At 35.8% G+C, this 20,638-nt stretch overlaps 1 protein-coding gene across 1 annotated transcript in view; it reads left to right on the top strand.

Annotated features, from left to right (window-relative positions):
• The window catches only part of SLC9A2 (solute carrier family 9 member A2), a 126,650-nt gene that overhangs the window by 39,537 nt on the left and 66,475 nt on the right, over window positions 1-20,638 (top strand). The window contains exon 3 of the mRNA XM_043997537.1: window positions 2,990-3,240. Within this exon, the coding sequence (XP_043853472.1) occupies window positions 2,990-3,240 (251 nt within the window). The remainder of the gene's footprint in view (window positions 1-2,989; window positions 3,241-20,638) is intronic.

Raw genomic sequence — 20,638 nt, 5'->3', positions numbered from 1 at the left:
GCATTTGTGATAAGGTCAAAGACTCTTCTTGAACCAGCTCTGGGATTGTGGCCAGTTGAAACTGAAATAATTTTATCCTATGCTGATCATTAGGTGAGAGTTTCAAGGTAAATCAAATGAGAGGTTATGGAAAACTTCCTTGTCAGTGAGAAAACATTTCGTGGTCACAAGCGGAATTTGTCTAGCTAAGATTTTCCTTTCCAACTTTGCCGTGGTATCCACATTAACAGTAAGAAGATCAAAATGTATCTTCTGATCCATGGGCCTAAAATAAAAACTCTATGACTCATTGTTACCATTTTAAAAAATAAAAAGGGACCATATTGAAAACTAAGCACACCTTTAAATAATTAGATAATATATAATGCCAGGGAAAAAAAAGGATACAGACTTACTTTTGCCGCTAGTCACTTCTTGGAACATTATACCACTATCCTAATTCTATTGTATCGGACCCTGTAGGGTTAAAGGAGAAATAAAGCATGATTTTACCCTTGGGGAGTTTGAACTTTAATTGAAGACTTAAAGGTAATGAAATAATAAGAAACAATACAAAAGAATATAATTCAGGTCCAAATTGTGAAATATTATTGCTGTAAGGGAAGGAGATCAGTGATCCTCCATTGGACAGAGAAGCTTTTGAGTGAAGGTAGCACCTGGATATTAACAACTTTGAATAAATGGAATGGAGGAAGGAAGCCATCCTAGGCAAAGGACACAATATGAAGGAAGAAGGTCCAAAGTTGGGAATGAGCATGTTTTCTATTCGGCCTTATGGAGACTAGAGCAGAGTGTGTTAAGGAAGAATGAGAAACAAGTTTTGCTGAAGGTAGTGGGGCAAGATTAGGGAGACTCTAGATCCCTAAGCAGAAGACTGGCTTAAAACAGTGAGTAATAGGGGGTTTTGAAAGTTTTTCGAATAGGAGAGGGAGATGTTTGAGGAAGATTAAATTTACAGTTTTGGATTAGTGTCAGGAAGATGACAATGAGGGAAGTTAGCCAGGAGTCCTTTGCAGTAGTCTAAATCATTTAGTTGTGAAGTGATCCCTTCTGTGTAAGGAGCATTTAAAGTAGTGATTTACAGAGACAGCACTCTAGTCACCTAAAAGTGTCAGTGCACCTCTCAAACACACACACACACACACACACACACACACACACACACACACACACACACACACACACATGATTGACAGTATTCTTGAAATTCAACTGAGCAATTCAAATCAAGAAATATTTATTAATCTACTGTTTATTGTGATCTGTGCTGAGGACATAAAGACAAAATGGAAAAAAAGTTATTTCCCTCAATGAGCTTACATTGTATTTATATATTATTCATTTATATGGGAAATAAGTGCAAGTTGTTTTGAGAAGGATGAGAATGAAAATAACTAGGGAATCAGGAAAGGGTTCCTGTAGGAAGTAGTGTCAGAAATGAGCTTGGGATGAAGGTAAGGAGTCCAAAAAGTACTCGGTGGAAGGAATGAATTCTATGGACTAGCAATGACCAATGCACACAGAAAAGCCAGGAATGGAATGTCAAATCAGATGATAGCAAGTAGGCTGGTATGGCTGGAATGTATGAAGAGGGGCAATGTGAAATAAATATGGAAAGGTATGTTGGGACCAGGTTGTGAGGGGTCTTAAACCTTTTTCCTTGACTTAAAACCAAGGTGTTTTAATTTTATCCAAGAGGATACTAGAGAACTATGAAAAATTCTTGAGCATCAACATGGCCAGACTTATCTATTTTGCAGCTATGTGGAAGATCATTTGGAGAGGGAAGAGGCTAAAAGCAGAAGCATGGAGAACTATTAGGATGCTATTTCAATTAAATCAATTCTATATATATTTCATGTGAATATACTTGAGTAGAGTGGGGAGATAGTTCATGGGATCATATCTTGACTACTTTTTACAAACTACATAATGAATTCTGATAATTTTATAATTAGACTACATCCCTTGTTCAGTTGTCCAATTCTTCATGATTCCACTTGGGGTTTTTTTGATAAAGATACTGGATAGATTTGCCATTTTCTTCTCCAGCTCATTTTACAGATAAGGAAACTGAGGCAAACAGGATGAAGTGACTTGTCCAGGGTCAAACAACTAGTAAGTGTCTGGGGCCAGATTTGAACTCAGGAAGATGAGTCTTCCTGACTCCAGGCCTGACACTCTATCCACTCTGCTACCTAGCTGCCCATACCACATCCCTACAAATAGGCAAAAAGTAATTCACTTTCTTGCCTACATATTCACTTTACTTAAAACTAGTTTTTAATATTTTTTCATATATTTGTCATATATCTCTTGGACAATTTGGTGAAACCTGTGGGCCCCTTTAAAGTTTTAAAATGTATAAAGTATATAGCATTACAAAAGAAACCAATTATACTGAAATACAGATACCAGAACATTTTTAAAAAACAACCTTACAGAACCCCATGATAAGAACTCCTGCTTTAAGCAGCAGCAGTAGGAGATGGGATTCAGTCCACAGGGCTGGCATGAAGATCTTTACTCTGGTCCCCTGCTGAGTTCAGGAAGAACTTCTCTGGGAACAGGTTATGGGTGTTAAGAGTTTAAATAAGCTCCCATAAGTGCTGAGCAGCTTCCTATCTGTCATTCTCTTATTGAAGCAGAGGTAGTAACACAGAAGAGTGTGATGGGTGCCAACTATGTGTTAAAAGGAATACAGAATCTAATTTTAGATGCATTCTGACAAAGCAGTGTTTCTTAGTGTTTACCCTAAAAAGTATGCTACAGAACTTATTTAGATTAGATACTAATTTAGAAAAACAAAAACCCTATAGGTTTGAAATCTGAAATATTGACCTGTTTTGAACTAAAAAAAGGTTAAAGTTTCTCATTAGAAGGTCAAGGTAAGTTGTAGTTGTTTATTTTCTCTCCTGAACTTAGAGAAATAATGGGAAAAGTAGAAAGGATCATTGGTGATAACTGATACAATTTCTTTCTTTCACAGGTGCTGTACAATTTGTTCAAGTCCTTTTGCCAGATGAAAACAATTGAGACTATTGATGTGTTTGCTGGAATCGCTAACTTCTTTGTGGTGGGAATCGGGGGAATTGTGATTGGAATCTTGCTGGGCTTTATAGCAGCATTTACCACGCGTTTCACACACAATATCCGAGTGATTGAGCCACTCTTTGTCTTCCTATACAGCTACTTATCCTACATCACAGCAGAAATGTTTCACCTCTCAGGCATCATGGCGTAAGTATTGGAAGGGGGAATACTGCTAACTGGGGGAATGAAATAATGCAGACTAAACTTCACAGAATTGGTAAATTTTACACTAAATTTAAAAAAGTTATGCAATTGAAATAGATTTGTTTTTAGCACAACTTTTAAGAACATTCCTTTTATGACAAGTGAAAATATTTACAGGTTTAGTTAAACTAAAATATAACATTTTGAAAATAGCATAACAGTCATTTCCTTGTGCATATATGAGATGGGACTATAAGACAATGTGACAGTTTTTAAATAAACAAACCAGAACTTGTCTACTGAAATAAATGAGCCATCTCTTTTCAAGGAATGGTTGTGAAAGGCTCTACCCTTGTTCAAATGATGCTTCCACATTACTCAAATAATTGTGGAACTTCTAAAATTTCCATTAAAGGCTGTGTTACAATCTCTATATACTCATTTTTTGAGGATGGATAGGGGTTGAGGGTGGGCGTTGGAAGGAGTAGAAAGATAATAGTTATTTGGACCCAAATCTGTTAAATAAGGTTATCATGCTGAGATATTTTTATTGTTTGTTTTTTTGATTGATTGGTAAATAACTGACTTTTTGTGTGAATATAAAATAATGAGACTGATTTTCTTTTCTAGCTCATAGATTATTCCTGAAAATATTTCATTTTTCCTTTAAGAGGAATTGCTAAAATGTTTTGGAAAACTCCAGTATCTTCAGAACGAGTATCAAGATTCCAAGGGGGACTCTACTCTCATAGACATATAGGTTTTGGCAGTTATAATGTCAGTTTCAATATTTATAGTCACAAATTGTGTATCTCAAGTGATGACTAATCTCTCATGAAAACCAAGAAAGACTGCCAGTGTAGACATAACTGATTGTTAAGTTCCCTGCCCACATTTGTTATGAGAACTTGTTATCTCTCATATTTTGACCAAAGAATTTTGTTGCTGATAGTCTTTCCCCTTGACACTTCTATGATTATTGGAATATCATTTAATCAATATGTTTTTGGTACTATGGTTACAAAGCTCAAATGCACCACACAAATGAGAGTGAGGCCCATTATAATGAGCTCAAAGTTTTGCATGGTTTTTTGTTTCAGAGACAAATCTAAAAAAAGCAACATATTAATCCAGTTTGACCCAGTAATGAGATGTTCTGTCTCTTCCCCCTTGCTGCTATTCATATAATTTGTATGGCTTCCAGCTTCTTCCTTATTCTTTGACCTATGTCATTGAAAGCATGTGATCATGTAGCTGCAGTGTCTCTAAAGAGAGGAGAACCCAGCTTTCCTATTTTCTAAGGATTTTTTGGTGAGAACATTGAATTGCAGAAGGTGTATTCCTCTGTATTCCAGCCCAGGCAGTATTGGTGTGAAGATTCAGAGCAGCGAAACAGAGACTTCAATGCCCTTATCAGCATGTCTTGTCTGCCAATTTTCCCAGCCAGTGGAAGGAACTAGGGCCAGGGACTATCCAGATGAAATGTAGGGGAGGAGATTGATGGAGTTGGGTTGAGGCCTATTCACTGCCCAGAAACTCTGTGACAACTGGGGACACCGAGTGAGGAAGATATTTACTGCCTTGTATCACATGTTCCCTGGGAGTAGATCTTCTTGGTTTATGAGGTCTACAGGAATTTAGAAATTAGGCTGAGATAAGGACAAGTTTTTCTTCTTATGTTTTCTCAAATTGTTGTTATATAGTCTTAAGGCATCTTCCAACATTTCTAACTATGTGAAAGAGTGTATTGTAAAACATGATACTATTTTCAAATGAATATAATTGCTGTCCAGGGTACTTTAAAATAAATTGGCCCCTAAATCTGAATTTTGGGGAAGTTTGGAGGACTTTTATATGTGCAGTTACTATGAATGTTCAAGATAATGCTTTAACAAACTAAATACTTAAAAGGCTTATTTGCATCTAAATGTTCATGCCCTTAACTGAATGGCATTTTAGAGTCTAGGTATTTTTCCAGGTCCAGGTATATATGATACTTTCCTGTAATATAAGTCAGAGAGGTTTACTTTCAGCCTTTAGGTTGTGTTGGGCACCTACCCACATGTATAATTACTATTTAAAACTGGAAATTGGGAACTTAGTTTAGTGATAAAAATAAAAATTGTAGCTAATATGTATGAACTTCATGTAAGATGTAATAATATTTTCTAAATTTAAGTCCTACTGAGTTTCAAGATTTTTATATTTGTTTTTGAGGAAGGGGACAAGATGTCAATGGCATAAAGAATTACTAGTGAGGTGAGTTTCTCTACAAATGCAGATCAGGCCTGCCCTGAACTTTTTAGTCCCATACAATTGCCTGAGGGATTGAGAGGGCAAGTGACTTGCCCAGAGTGGATAAGGAGGGAGGGAGAAGTGTGCTTTTAAATGTTTAACAACTGCATTTTGGGGTGGGGCAAGGGAAAGCCCCTCCAGCTATGATATTCTCTTAAGTTTACTCTGCATTATTAACATTTTTTCATATTTATTCATTCTAAACATTCAAAAAACAAATCAAGCCCTGATTTGTAGTGTTTGCCAATTTCTAAAGTATAAATGTTCACAATGAAAATTTAACAATCAGCTCTTGCCAGCACAAACTGGTGCCAACATCCCTAGCTTTCACAGTGTCAGAGGCAAGATTTGGATTTAAGTTGTCTTGATTCACTATACCTTTAAAAACAAATATTAAGACTAGTGGAAATGAAGTGTTATATACATATATTACATACATGCATTCATAGATGTATACATACACGTATGTGTGTACGTATAAATGTGTGTGTATGTGTACATGCATGCACATGCACACATATACACACACACATATATATGTAATGTGTCCAATGTGTTTACAGATATCTCTTCCTTATGGTAGGCAGGGAGCAAGTATAAGAAGAGCCTTTGAAAAACATGAACAGGAATTTAAAAATCAAATCAAAATAAAAAATGTATATTTATTCTTCTTTCATTTCACTCTTTTCCCTTCCCCTCACTCCCTTTCTCCTCTCTCCATCTCCCTCATTTCCTCCATTCCTCTCTTCTTCCTTCCTTCCTTGCGTTTTTCCTCTCTTCCTTTCCACCTTCCCCTCTTTCCATTTTGTCCTTCCCTTCCCTTCCTTTCCCTCCCCTCCCCTCCCCTTCCCTTTCCTTCCCTTCCTTCTCCTTTTTGCAAGCCTTTCTGTGCGTATAATCTCTGGTTTGGATTTACTCAATGATGGTATATGGTATGCAGCATATACTGTTTTATTTCACCCAGTAAGAATGCAGTTCAGAAAGAAATTATTACAGTGAAGCCTATCTTGGTTTAAAAGCACAGAACCTAGCTTTTAGTTAAATCAGTGTCTCAGATAGGAAAGCACTGGACATGATTCCATAACATGGATTTTTTTTTTTTTGCATGGATGCCAAAAACAGGATATAACCCTGTATTTACAAAACTGTTTCTGCCTTAGCCACTTGTTTTTACCTTGTGAAACTAGGTTTCTATCTTATATGATACTTAGGAAGAGGTATTTGAAACCTATTTTCAACAGAAAACAAGACTGGTTATTTTCAAAATGATTCTTGGTGACCTTGTTTATTCCTTTTAAAAAATAGTTCAAATGTAAAATAATTCACATTTAATCTCTTGTCTGGGCTCAGGAAAGCTTTAACTATATATAGCCCTCAGGCCACATAAGGCAGATGAATGGCTGAATGAAAAAGTATCTACTAAGTTCTTACTCTGTGCCAAGCATGGTGCCAAGTGCTGAAGGTAATAATAGGAAAGTAAGAGTCCTTGATCTCAAGGAGCATTCATTCTAATAGTATGAGACAACTCATATAAGAGGGAAAGCTGAATGCAGATGGCAAGGCCCAGGATGAACTAACTTCCTTTCCTTTTTTGCACCACACTCTCCTTTCCCATTAAGACCATACTAGGATAGGTTGTTGCATCATGGATGTTTGTGTATGTGTATATATACATGCATACTGAGTATCCCCAAAGTCTCTCTCATACACAGAGATGTGTGTGCATATATGACTTTTTCATGTCCATATCTCTATAGGTATGGATAGAAATATGTAGATATAGATATATGCATGTGTATGTATGTTCATATGTTTGTGTGCACATAGTACATGTGTAACACATAGACTTGACATGATTTCCTATACGATACATGTTGGGTTAAATTAGAATTTCCCTTAAGAATGATCACTATACTACTGAGCAATGTAGAAAGAGTCATCTCTTTGAGGAGCTTGTACTGTCCAACCCATGCCTTCTGGGTTTTATGGTTTGAGGCAATAAATTAATAGTAATTCTTCATAGATCACATGTAACTTATCAACATTCCTAAGAATATTAATATAGAAAATCACTCCCATTCTCTCTTCTTTGCATAACAAGCATCTTTATGAATATGAAGAATCAGATCATCTGACACCTTCATCTAATATAAATATTCCCCAATTGGGTAGTATAATTAATATATACTGCCCAAAGGAGACCAGTACTTGGTGTTCATTGGTGTTTGAGGGCCATTGAAAAGATTTTTTCATTTTGAGGTGTACCAGGCATTGTTTATGTCTGTGATAGTTTCTTGCAACATTCTCCCTTTCATTCATTCCATACTACAGGAGAATTGAGTATCATGTAATTTTTTGTGATGTCACACACACACATATACACGTATGTATATATTTCTGTACATGCATATATGTAACATCACGAAAAGAATATATATAATGTATATGTATGTGAGTGTGTGTATGTATGCATGTACATTATGTTTGTATACATTTTGAGACTGTATTTCCCTATCTCGCCTAGGCCGGAAGTCCAGTGGCCAGTCTTAACTCTGATCCTTCTGCTAATTGGTACAGAAACTTTGCCCCTCCTTAGGCAGCCTAGTAGCCCTGTACTCCCAGGGGCTCACTATATTGGTGCTGGACTTTGTATAGAAACATGATCAGCTTTAGTCCTACAAAAACTCAGAACTCTAGAACTCAAGTAGTCAGCCAGCCTAAATCTCCTCAGTAGCAGGGACTACACATGTCCCACCATACCTGATATGATACATTATTATTAATAATTACTTTAAAATGACTCTTCTTTTTGATCAAGGTTTTTAGGCATTTCCCATGTTTTACCCAACATTCTCAAGGCATTGCTGTGAAGAAAGTAATATTAGGGAAATAAAAAAAAATTCTTCACCTGATGTCCAAACTTCCATTGAAAAGCCTCTCTCTCCATACTTAGCTAGGCTAAAAACATAACTACAGTATCACAGGTTGGAAGAGAACTTCATGGCTATCTTTCCAAATATTACCGGGTTTACCTGGGATCCCCCCAAAGCACATCTGACCAGTGACTACCCAGCATTTGCTTGAAGACTTCTAGTGGAAAAGGGAAGCCCCTCAATCCCAAGACAACAGAGTTGATTGCTAGGCTCTTACTTGAAGACTTACCAGCCTGGTTAGGATTTATTAGTAGTTAACATTTGGCATTGGTTTGGATAAAGATATCTCTGGTATGTTTATCAGATTTGTAGGTAAAACTGGCACAGCCTTTGGGAAATGAGGATCACTTCTATGCCATGATAAGAAAATGTCAGAAGAATTTAATAAGAGATAAAACATGTGAAAATAAAAATAGCATTCATGTTTAAGTTTATGCTACACTGGGGGGCAGCTGGGTGGTACAGTGGATAAAGCACCAGTCCTGGATTCAGGAGGACCTGAGTGCAAATGTGACCTCAGACACTTGACACTTTAACTGTGTGACCCTGGGCAAGTCACTTAACCCTCATTGCTCCGCAAAAAAAAAAAGAAAGAAAGAAAGAAAGAAAGAAAGAAAGAAAGAAAGAAAGGAAGGAAGAAAGAAAGAAAAAAGAAGAAAAAAGGAGTTTATGCTACACTTATACTTTTTTTCCCAGTCAATTAGGTGGTGCAATTGATAGAGTACTGGGCCTGGAGTCAGGAATACTCATCTTCCTGAGTTCAATTCTGATCTCAGACACTTACTAGCTATGTCACCCTGGACAAGTTACTTCACCCTCACCTATATGACTATGGAGGCATAAAATGATTTACAGGAGCTGTATGTTCATTTTGGCTAAATATACTCTTAAAATCTGAGCCCACTCTCCAGAGTTATTGGGTGTGTAAGGGGAGAATATTGCCCCCAGTTTGGGAATATATTGCCATAACCAATGGCTTTGTTATATTGCATAGTAAATATTCTTTCTAAAAGCTAATTAATTTGGCTGATGATATAGAGCAGTCTGGTAGAGTACTAGAAACCCCAGCCCTTCACCATTATGCCTAGAAACCTGTGAATATGAATTAGGAAAGAAAGTCCAAGAAAGCTGCTTTACTTATATAAATATATGAGCATATATTTGTAAGTTGGATTCCTTTTTTGTGTTTTGAAACAGTGCCAAATCCATTGTCATAAAAACAATATTAAGAAGTTGCTTAGCTGAGAGATTTGAACAGAAAGCCTTTATATTCTAAATCATACATGTGTGAATAATTTTAAACGACAGCCACAAGTGATTATCCAACATCAATTAAAGTAAGAGCTTCCAAATTGTCTTTACCCTTTACCCACAAGAAATGTTGCATTGCTCAGATCAGCATTATCCATTTCAAAGATGCTCTTTGAAATTTTTGGAAAGTTACTTACTGAAATTGCATGTTTTTAATCTGTGTAATCTAAAGATTTTGAAGGAGAGGTTCATGGCAGTGTTGAATTTCAGCATGCGATTTGTAGTCAGAGAAACTGAGGCTCTCTAATTAACTTTGTAACCTAATGCCACTGACAACCTTTCTGAGCCTTACAGAATCACCTAATTTCAGAACAAGAATTCATTATATGATATATATGAAAACTGGACTTCCAGTTTTCGCCTGATGTCTTTTTCATTAATTGTTGGGAAAATTTTACCTTACATGAAGCCTGTTGACCTTCGTGCAGCTTTCAGTCATTTCAGTCCTATTTGCTGGCTCCTTCTGAAGCCAAGCAAAACAAATCTAGTCCTTAATCCACGTGATAGACTTATAAATATTTAAAGACAATTATTATGTCCCAACTCACTAATTTTTTGCTTCTCCTCGTTAAATATTCCCCATTCCTTCAACTGATCCATAAAGGGCATGAATTCAGGATTCTCCTGATTACCCTCTTCTGGACAATCTCTAGCTCATCATTTTCTTTTCTAAAATACGACACTCAGAAGTGACAAGAAGACCCTTGTATGAGCAGGGTGGAGTACAGACAGGCTAAGCTTCTTTTAATTCAGGTTGACGTTTCTTCTCTGCTATATCACATTGTTGACTCATGAAATGTGCAGTACCCTGAAACTGTTCTATCTTTTTCAGACAATATGGTATCTAGCCAAGCTTCTCCCATCTTGCATTTGTGAAGTTGACTTTTTGAACCCAAATATAATACACTGTTAATCATGGTTAAATTTAATCTTGTTCAGCCCAACATTACAACCTTTAAAGATTACTTTGGATCCTACTGCCATCCTGTCATTTTCAAATGTCATAAGCATTCCATAGATATATTTTTCCATGTCATTGACAAATGATATTAAATTGCATGAGGACAAGTACAGACTACCCTGCCTCAGGTAGTTATATTGGGAAATATAAGACCATTGGTATCAATTCATTGAAATATACTGACTTCGGGGGCAGCTAGGTGGCACAGTGGATAAAGCATTGGCCCTGGACTCAGGAGGACCTGAGTTCAAATCCAGCCTCAGACACTTGACACTTACAAGCTGTGTGACCCTGGGCAAGTCATTTAACCCTCATTGCCCCACACAAAAAAGAAATATATTGACTTCTAGCCCATATCATTACATCTTTTCTACATGGATAGCTTAAGATATTTAGCAAGTATATTGCTGAAGTCTAAGTAAACTATATGTACCGAGTTTTTGAGTTTAGTAACCTTGTCAAAAAAGAAAATTAGATTAGCTTGGCTGGTCCTGTTCTTTATGAATCCATGCTTATTTTTGTTACTACGCTTTTCTTTTATAAGATATTCATTAACCATATCCCTTTAATAATACATTTTATAGTTTTGCCAGGAATCAAAGTCAAGCTCATTCATCTGTTTATTGTACAGACTCTCTAGACTCTTCCAATTAGTGAGAAACAAGACATTTGCCCATGTCATATTCTATGATAACTCTCTCATTCTAAGCTGTCTTTCAAAAGTTACTGACAGGTACTCAACTATCATATCTGATTCTTTTTTCATTATTCAAAGAGTGACCTTAATTCATTGAAGGTGGCTAGATGCTTTCTTACCCTTTCTTTATCTTGGTTATCAATTCCCTTTTGACCATCATTTCTCCTTCCTTTCTAATCTAAAGACCATTCTCCTTGCCATGGAAAGTGGAAGGAAAATTAAAACAGATTGGCCTTCTGTCTGTCATCAGTTAGCATTGTTCCACTCACTCTAAGCTGTAGTCCTATCTCTTCTTTGATCCTCTTTTTTTTTCAATATAGCACCCCCCAAAAAATCACATTTTCTCTTATGCTTTAGTTAACTCTGATCATTAGGACTCCTGACACTAATTTTATAGGACTTTTCTAAACTTTTTTCATTTTCCATCTATCTTTATGTCTATCTTCTATATATTTCTTTAAAAAAAAATTTGAGGTAGTTGAACTACCTGAACATCCAGATGCTTCTCTTTAGACAACTCTCCCTTTCCCTCTTCTCATCAGATTTTTTTAATGTCTTCAAAATTTCATTACTGAGACCTTCCGCTATCTCTTGGTCTGATTTCTCATATAGATTTTTTTCCTTGAAACCATATTTCTTTCTCCTGTTCTATAGGAATCTGCTCTTCCAAAGTCAGGGACCTATGTCGAACTATTCTCAGCTTCCCTCTCCTATTTCATCATAAATCCTACCATGGAGTATTCACTTCATTAGGGCACTTAGCTTGCACAGTGGACCAGAGTCAGGAAGACTCATATTCTTGAGTTCAAATCTGGTCTCATACAGTTACTAGCTGTGAGACCCAGAGCAAGTCACTTAACTCAGTTTGTCTTAGTTTCCTCATAAAATGAGCTGGCGAAAAAATTGTAAACCACTCTACTATATTTGTCAAGAAAACCCCAATTGGGGTCATGGAAAGTCATACATGACTGAAAAAAAAACTGAACAACACAGTTCACTTCATTCCACAGTTCCTACCATCTGTCTCTTTAAAAACAAACAAAAAGTTTGGGGCCAGCTAGGTGGCACAGTGGATAAAGCACTGGCCCTGGATTCAGGAGGACCTGAGTTCAAATCTGACCTCAGACATTTGGTACTTACTAGCTGTGTGACCAACCCTGGTCAAGTCATTTAACCCCCATTGCCTCACCAAAAAAAAAAAAAAGTTTGATACTTTTTTTTTATATCACTGTCATTTGCCAGTTTACTCTCCCATGCCATTGAAGTCTCCTTTGTGACAAAGAAAAATGTACAGCAAAACCAATCAACAAAATAACTTCATCTCCTAGCATATGCACCATTCTGCCCCCGTGATCTCACCTGCATTCTATTGAGTGGAAGAATGTGTTTCAGCATCTGACTTCTGGAACAAAGATTATTCATTGCAATTAATCTGAATTCAGCTGCTTTTTGGTGTTGTTTTTGTCTATGTTACTGTAGACATTATTTATATTGCTACCCTGTTTCTCCTTTTGTTTCTCTTTGTAATTAGTCATAGAAGTATTCCCATATTTTTCTACTGCCTTTTAGTAATTGTTCCTTTCAATACAATCATGTTGGATAGGCAGCACCAATGAGTTATTCCATATAGCCTTCAAGAACCCCAAATTATTTTCCTAACACAATGAGGCATCAGAGTAATACTTTTGTGGGGAAGGACTTTTTGTAGACCCTCAACAAATAATTACTTAATTGTTGAGCCTCTTGATGTGTGATATCCAATGACTAGGAGTTTATGTTTAGATCGAACATTAGAGGTTATCTAGTCTTCCCCTTTCATTTTACAGATGAATAAACTTAGGCACAGAGTGACTCACCCAAGGTCACTCATGTACTAAATGGCAGAGGCTCTTTTTGAACCAAGTGAGTAGATCCAACATTGCCACTCAAGTAAGAAAATATTATTGCTAGCAGAAACATTTGTGAGTGAATATGTTACTGAAGGAAGTGAATTTCATTTAACTGAAATTCTTGGCACAAATGAAACAGAAGATATTTTTTTCAAAAGAAAAAAAAACCTTACAGTTAAATAGAAAGGTGGTTCTCAGGTTCCCTTTGGAGAGGTAAATAAAGAAGTCATAGGAGTTGGTTTGATTGTGCACTTGAAGGAAACAAAAAACATCATTTCATGGAACACTTCATTGTCTTGCCTTGCAGTGCTCAGGAAGAACATAAACAAATAGAAACTGCAGTTTATATGCCAATTTCTGTTACAGACGATAAAAAAGTGAAGAAATTTTATGAAGTACATATAACTTGATATTCAGTGACTTTAATGCAAAGATATACAGAGAGGTCAATGAAATTGTGTTGGAAAATAAAATTTGCTACTAGAAATTAAATTAATCAAAATATTTGTAAACTGACTTGTAAATCACACAGAAGCTTCATACCACTTGCTCAACACTAAATATTTTTGTCAAAAAGAGGGTCAGGAGGCATCATATATGGTGATCACATAACAGCAGAAAATTAATGTTACTTAATAAATAGGAAAATTTTTCATGTTCATTTAAGAATTAGACTAGAGGATAGTAACCTTGTAGCATGCAAAGAGGAGATGCCTTTGATATGGTCCTCACAGTGTCATGACTACAGGACAGAGATGAAATCAGTAATAGTTGATGGTGCCATTATTCCCTTAAAATATTCTTGAAAGTGTTAAAGGAAGCCAAAATATGGGAAGATGGCTGTATTTTGGCCTGTGCTTGTTTCTGGTAGATAATTGAGCAAAGGTCAGTGGACTCAGAGTAAGAGCAAGTAGAATGTGTGCTAGGGAGAGAGTAGTTGAGTTTGGGAGTCAGGCTATAACTCTGGTACACACTGTTTTTCTTATCTCTCAATTTCTGTCTTTGTTGTGGTTTGTGACAATGTCCCTGGTGTCTGTTACTTGATAAAAAGTGACCTTAACTTGACAGACCTATGTTATGTTAAAAGCCTAAGGATTGCTATTGATTTTTTAAAATTTTGAAACAAATAATAAAAAATAATTTCCATAGCAGTTTCTAGTAGAACCTGAAAAAAATTGAAAAATGAAATTTACTGTCCATCACATTTGTGAGCTTAATTTTATTTTTAATTTGAGATAATGAAATAAAAATGCACTTTTGTGATGACTGTTCTTAAATTAGTGCTGCTTCACATTTATATCATTTTCTATTCCAATTTTAGACTATTGGAACAGCATCTTAGGAGTCCAGTAAACATGAAGAATTCTTTTTTCATGAAAAAAGTGAAACAGAGAAGCTAAATGGTTGCCCAAGGTCATACAGCAAATTAAAGCAGAGTTAGGAAAGAACACTGTGTTATAGAATTCTAACTCTGTGGCCAGACCATTCTGTCTCATTTTAAACTGATTTTCGCCCAATTGCCCTTAGGTAACAACACTACAACTGTCTAAAAAAGCCAAATGGGACATAGACAAATGAAAGATTTGTCCAGATAATTGAATTAAAGCATCCCATTTGCCCCCAATTCCCAGGATGGTATGTGCAAAAGAATTTAACTTTTGAGATATTTTGTTATTATTTTGTTTCTGTTATTTAGATCATGACTTTATTTCTCTTTGTTTCAAAACCTATTTCTGACACCCTGGCTACATGACCTTGGGCAAAACACTCAGCCTCAGGTTCCTCATGTATAAGATGAGGTGGTTGGACTAAATAACTTCTAAGATCTCTTTCAGCTCCAGATCTATCATTCTGTGTTATATTCTCTATTTTGTTTCATAAGGTTTGCCCTTAGGTTTGCCCAGCTACATCATGTTGAGTGGGAAAGAATTTATTTACATCTCATTCTACTTTAAATTTAATGATTCATGAAAGCAGTTGTAAATGATTACTGTGAAATTGGTTTGTCCTCAGGCAAATGTTGGGTCCAAGCTCTTTGATCAAATAATTCCAAAGTGAGCATCTGATTGATTAATGACTTGAGGCCTGGAGTGATGATATTTGAATTAAACTAGAAGATACCTCATTTTATTCTAGCTATCTTTCACTACTTGTTCATGCCCTGGATATTAAAAAACCTTCTGGAAAATATTTCCCTTCCTCTTTTTTACTACTTCAAATGAACTGTGGTTTTGCTTGTATGTGACCCCCTTTATATAGAATAAAACCATTCTGTGTCTTTGACTAATGAATTGGTTTGGAGGAAAAAAAGCTAGTCATAATTTATTGGCCAACAGTCTGGTGATGAGTCTCTTTGAATTTGGCTAGACCAATTCTCCAGTAACAATCCATCCCCTAAAAGCATGTGCTTGAACCATATTTTTTTCTATATTTTAAGACCTACCAGAGATTGCACTCTGTTGAAACAGCCTTTGAGAACAAGGGTGACCTCCATTCTGTGATGAGGCATCAGAAAAGAAATGTTGTGAAAGGTTTTTTCCCCTCTTTGTGACAAATTAAAAGAAATATCTGAATGCCAAAACTGATATGAAGTAGATAAAAAGGGAGAGGAAAAGAAAGGTTCCTTTAAAAATTACTTCTTATACAAAGGAATGAATATTGATTTGAAATGGAGGATTCATGTTTAAATTCTAGACCTGACACTGTCTCTTTGACCTTGGGCAAATCATTCAAACTCTGCTGGCCTCAGTTTCTTCACCTGTAAAATGAGGGGGTTTGACTACATGGCCTCTACATAACTTCAAATTTTGCTTCAGAGACTTACTAGTGATATAATTTTGGACAAGCCAAATAATCTCCATCTGCCTCAGTTTCCTCATTTTCATTGACTTTACTGGGTAAAGTTTCACAACTGTGAGACAGAGAACAAAGTGTTATTGTCCTATGCTCCATCTACCCACATATTTTCTAAAGATCTGGGGAAGATTAAAAAAGGTGATAGGCAACAGAAAGGAGGGTATCAGGTTGGCATATGCCAACTTGGAAGAAGGGTAGTGGAATTAAAGCTGCCCAAAAGAAACAGGAAAACCACTGCCTTTTATTTTCCCTGTCAAGTGCCCTTTGACATGTATTCTTATAAAACTTTGCGGAGCACTGGAAATCTGCCCAATGATGCCTTTGAATCCCAAAGGTCTACAGATTAGCAAAGTATTCAGATGTAAAGCATATGATATTTTTGCTGCCTTGAGATTTGCAAAGAACTACTTAATACAAATGAAGTATTTGTTCTTTAAATTGGGTATCATTTTTAAAGGGGAAGAACACCATTATATTGTTTTTTCCCTCCTCTCACTGTTTGGCTTTATAGTTATTTATTCCAAAAGTTTCACATTCCTAGTGCACAGTATATACTATATAATCCTGTCCTTATAGACAGCCTGATTTAGAATTGCACATAAGCTTTGGATTACAGAAATGATGTATGTTTCAAATTTACTGGGTATAATTAGGTATTTGGGGGGAATACTAAATGTGTCGATCCTTAGAAATAGTGTTTTAAAAACAAAAATAACTATTATAACAAATGCTCCCACAATTTGGGTTCATTTCATGGAACACACTTTTAAAGAAGCTTTAGAGCAGTCAGCAGTAAAGTTGTAATTATTATGCTTCCTGCCTCAATCATTGTGGTCGCTTCTTAGGTGTGTCATTCCCAAGGAACTTTATGCTAGGGGCTACCAGTAAATGCTCAAGTTTATACACACGTATATACATATTTGTGTGGACATATGTACATATATATACACATATTTATATGTGTGTATACCTTTAACATAAATTTTATGCAATTATATACCAATATAATTGTTACTTAATTACCTGAGTATAGATTATCTGCTTTTTAAGTTATCTAGAGCAATTTTTAAAAAACACCAAATACTGCTACCTAGCATGTTTCTGTGTAATCTCCCCTGCTCTTTACCCCCATAAGCTGGGGTCTGCTCAAGGAATGCCAATGCACTTTAATTTTAGCACAAGAAAAACATAATTAGGAAAATAAGTTTCTTGGGAGGAAAATTACAGGGAACACCAAAGCCCAAGATTTAGCTAAATGATGTGGCATTTAGTTGGTTCATCAAGGTCTATCAGTATAAGGTTGGGAGTGAAATTTTAGCTGAATTAGAATGAATATCAATTTTGGTTTGTCTGTTATATACGATTATCCATACCACTGTTTCTCTCAGTATGGATATTTTAGGACTGGCTTTAAAAAAAAAATCTGTAGTTTGACAGGGAAACATACTGAGAAACTTGTACTTACTCTTTTTTTCATTCTTCTTTTCTTTAATTTTCTTTATTTTTTGTTAAATTTTAAGTTCTGAACTGTCTCCCACTCTTCCTCCCTACTCTGCCCTAGAGAAGGCCACCATTTGGCAGATAAAGAGATAGAGAGATAGATTCATGGATCTATCAATCTATCTCTCTCTGTAAAACCATACTATGCATACTTCTATTTATTAGTTCTTTCTCTGTAGGTGTACGGCATCTTCCACCATAGGTCTTTTGTAGTTGATTTTGGTATTTATAATACTTAGAATAACGTAGTTGTTCAGTTATTCTTCAAACAATATTGCTGTGATAATATATAATGTTCTCTTGGTTCTGCTCATTTTCCTCATCATTATTTCATGTGAGTCTTTCCATGTTCTTCTAAAATTAGCCTGTTCATCATTTCTCACAGCACAGTAGTATTCTATTCTGTTTACTCCTCAAATTTCAATCATATGATCCTTTTAAAATTTAGCATTAATTTTTTCTTTTTTTTTTTTTTGCGGGGCTATGGGGGTTAAGTGACTTGCCCAGGGTCACACAGCTAGTCAAGTGTCTGAGGCCAAATTTGAACTCAGGTACTCCTGAATCCAGGGCCGGTGCTTTATCCACTGTGCTACCTAGCTGCCCCCTAGCATTAAATTTAATATTGGTTCTTAGTAGTTAATTAAAGTTTAGGAATTTATCAGGATAGGAAAATTAATTCTGTCCTTAATTTGCTAGTGTCTTCACCTCATTGCATCTCAATGTCCTGATGACTAGAAGAAGGGCTGGAATTTAATAATATCTTGAAGGACCAAGCTGTGTTAGTTGATGGAGTGTATATTTGTTTAGGCAATAAGGCAAAGAAAATAGAGGATGAAAAATTTAAAGAAAAATTGTAGTATTTTGTATAATATTATGAATTAAGTGATGACAGATCATTTGGGTCATGTGACTAATAACTCAAAAAAAAAACTTAACTAAAAGGAGAATTTTATGCCAGTTAGGGCAATTTCAAAGGAATCCAAAGGACAAGAAATTGAGGTAAATTAGGTAAAATTCATTCATTATGAATTAATGTTAGAAGTCAAGGAGCAGAACTGAGCAGAATAGATTAAGTTCCATAACCCCTTATAAGTGAATCACTGTATTTTGTGTGATAGAAAGAATAACAGAATGAGAGGTTAGTGAAAAGAAAGTGGAAGAGAGAGAAGAATGATTGATATAACCTTATCAAGTCCATGGGTGAAGTGTGAAGGGATAGAAATTCCTATTGTCTCTCAGCTAGAAGGACTACTGGAAAATAAGAGAGGTGGAAGAAGGGAGAGTTTGAAATTGGGATTATGGAGTGGGTAAAGATAGAAAAAACTAGGAAACAAAATTAGAGGAGAAGGGGGGGGAAGAATTTTGAAGTAACTAATTAACAGAGAGGGGGAGGGAGAAGAATTAGACATATAAGTTAAAGGAAGAAAGAAAAAATTCAACAATTTAAGTAAAACCCGGATCTGGAAACGGAAAAATGTTCAGATTTACACTGCTTATATGATGCTGAATTTCACAAATTTGATCATTTTAGTGAAGATTCACAAATAGTATTTTTATTTGCTCTACTGATATATGCATGCAGTACTACTAGTCTACAATGATTTTTACAAATTCTTTTTAGCTATTAGCTTTAATTCCTTCTAACAAAATGAGTTTGATGAATTTGAGTTTAACCTTCTAGTGCTTACCTATCCTCCATTGAATGAACTAAGGAGCCATGATATTGTCAAAAGAGTACATTGGATGAGGAGGAAGGTAAAAATGAAGGAGAAGCAAAATATGAGAATAAGTCACAAAATGAACAACCTATGAGCACTCTCTCTCTCTCTCTCTCTCTCTCTCTCTCTCTCTCTATATATATATATATATATATATATATATATATATATATATTTTTTTTTCCTTCTTAGGGTGTGTTTTGTTTTTGTTCTTGCTCCTTCACCTTTTTTAAAAAAGCATTTTCTGTGTCTTATTTATATTTTTCTAATGTGTCATAGGGAAACAATATAAAGAACTTTTAAATAATTTGATCTGTTTGGTAATGGCATGTACTGTTTTTGAGGTAATAAATTTACTATAACTGGCAATGGTGTTTAAGCTGGATAATCACCTGTGAGTCAGTCAGCGGGTATTTTATTAAGTGCTTAATATGTGCTGTGCATCAGAGACATAAGTAATAAACAAACAAAAATCCAAACATGTTCCCTGCCTTCAAGTGCTTCACATTTTAATGGGAGAGATAACTGTTAAAAATTTATATACAAGATATTTTGTTGTTCAAAGTTTATATCTGACTCTTTGTGACCCCATTTGGGGTTTTATTGGTAAAGATACTGGAGTGCTTTGTCATTTCCTTCTCCAGCTCATTTTTTAGATGAGGAGACTGAAGCAGATGGAGTTAAGTGACTTGCCCAGGTTCAAACAAATAGTAATTGTCTGAGGCTGGATTTGAACTTAGGAAAATGAGTTTTCCTGGCCCAGGCCTAGAACTCTATCTGCTGAGCCATCTAGCTGCCCCCAATACAAGGTATATACAGTTTAAATAGAAGGTAATGTCAGAAGAACAGCATTAATATTAGCGGTGGTAGGATTGGAGCTGAATATTGGGGGAAGCCAGAGAGTAGAGTTGGAGAGGGGGAACAGCTAGGGAAAAGGGAAATTGGAGTGTCACAGAGGAGGAGCAGCGAGTGCGGCAATGTTGCGAGGATGATAGAAGGGCTTTAAAAGCCATATGATTGTATTTGATTCTGAAAGTGATAGGCAGCTACTGGCATTTATTGAATAAAGAGGAGTGGTCAGACCTTCACTTTAGGAAAATAACTTTGGAAGCTGAGTGTAGTGGGAAGGGGCTTGAGTAACAGAGAACAACTAGGAGACCATTGCAATAGCCCAAGCATGAGCTTATGAGGACCTGTATGAGGTTGGAAGCCTGTTTGAATGGACAGAAGGGATATTTTCA

Source organism: Dromiciops gliroides, chromosome 3, assembly GCF_019393635.1.
Source record: "Dromiciops gliroides isolate mDroGli1 chromosome 3, mDroGli1.pri, whole genome shotgun sequence".
NCBI lineage: Eukaryota > Metazoa > Chordata > Mammalia > Microbiotheria > Microbiotheriidae > Dromiciops > Dromiciops gliroides.
This window is presented reverse-complemented; position numbering and strand designations above follow the sequence as displayed.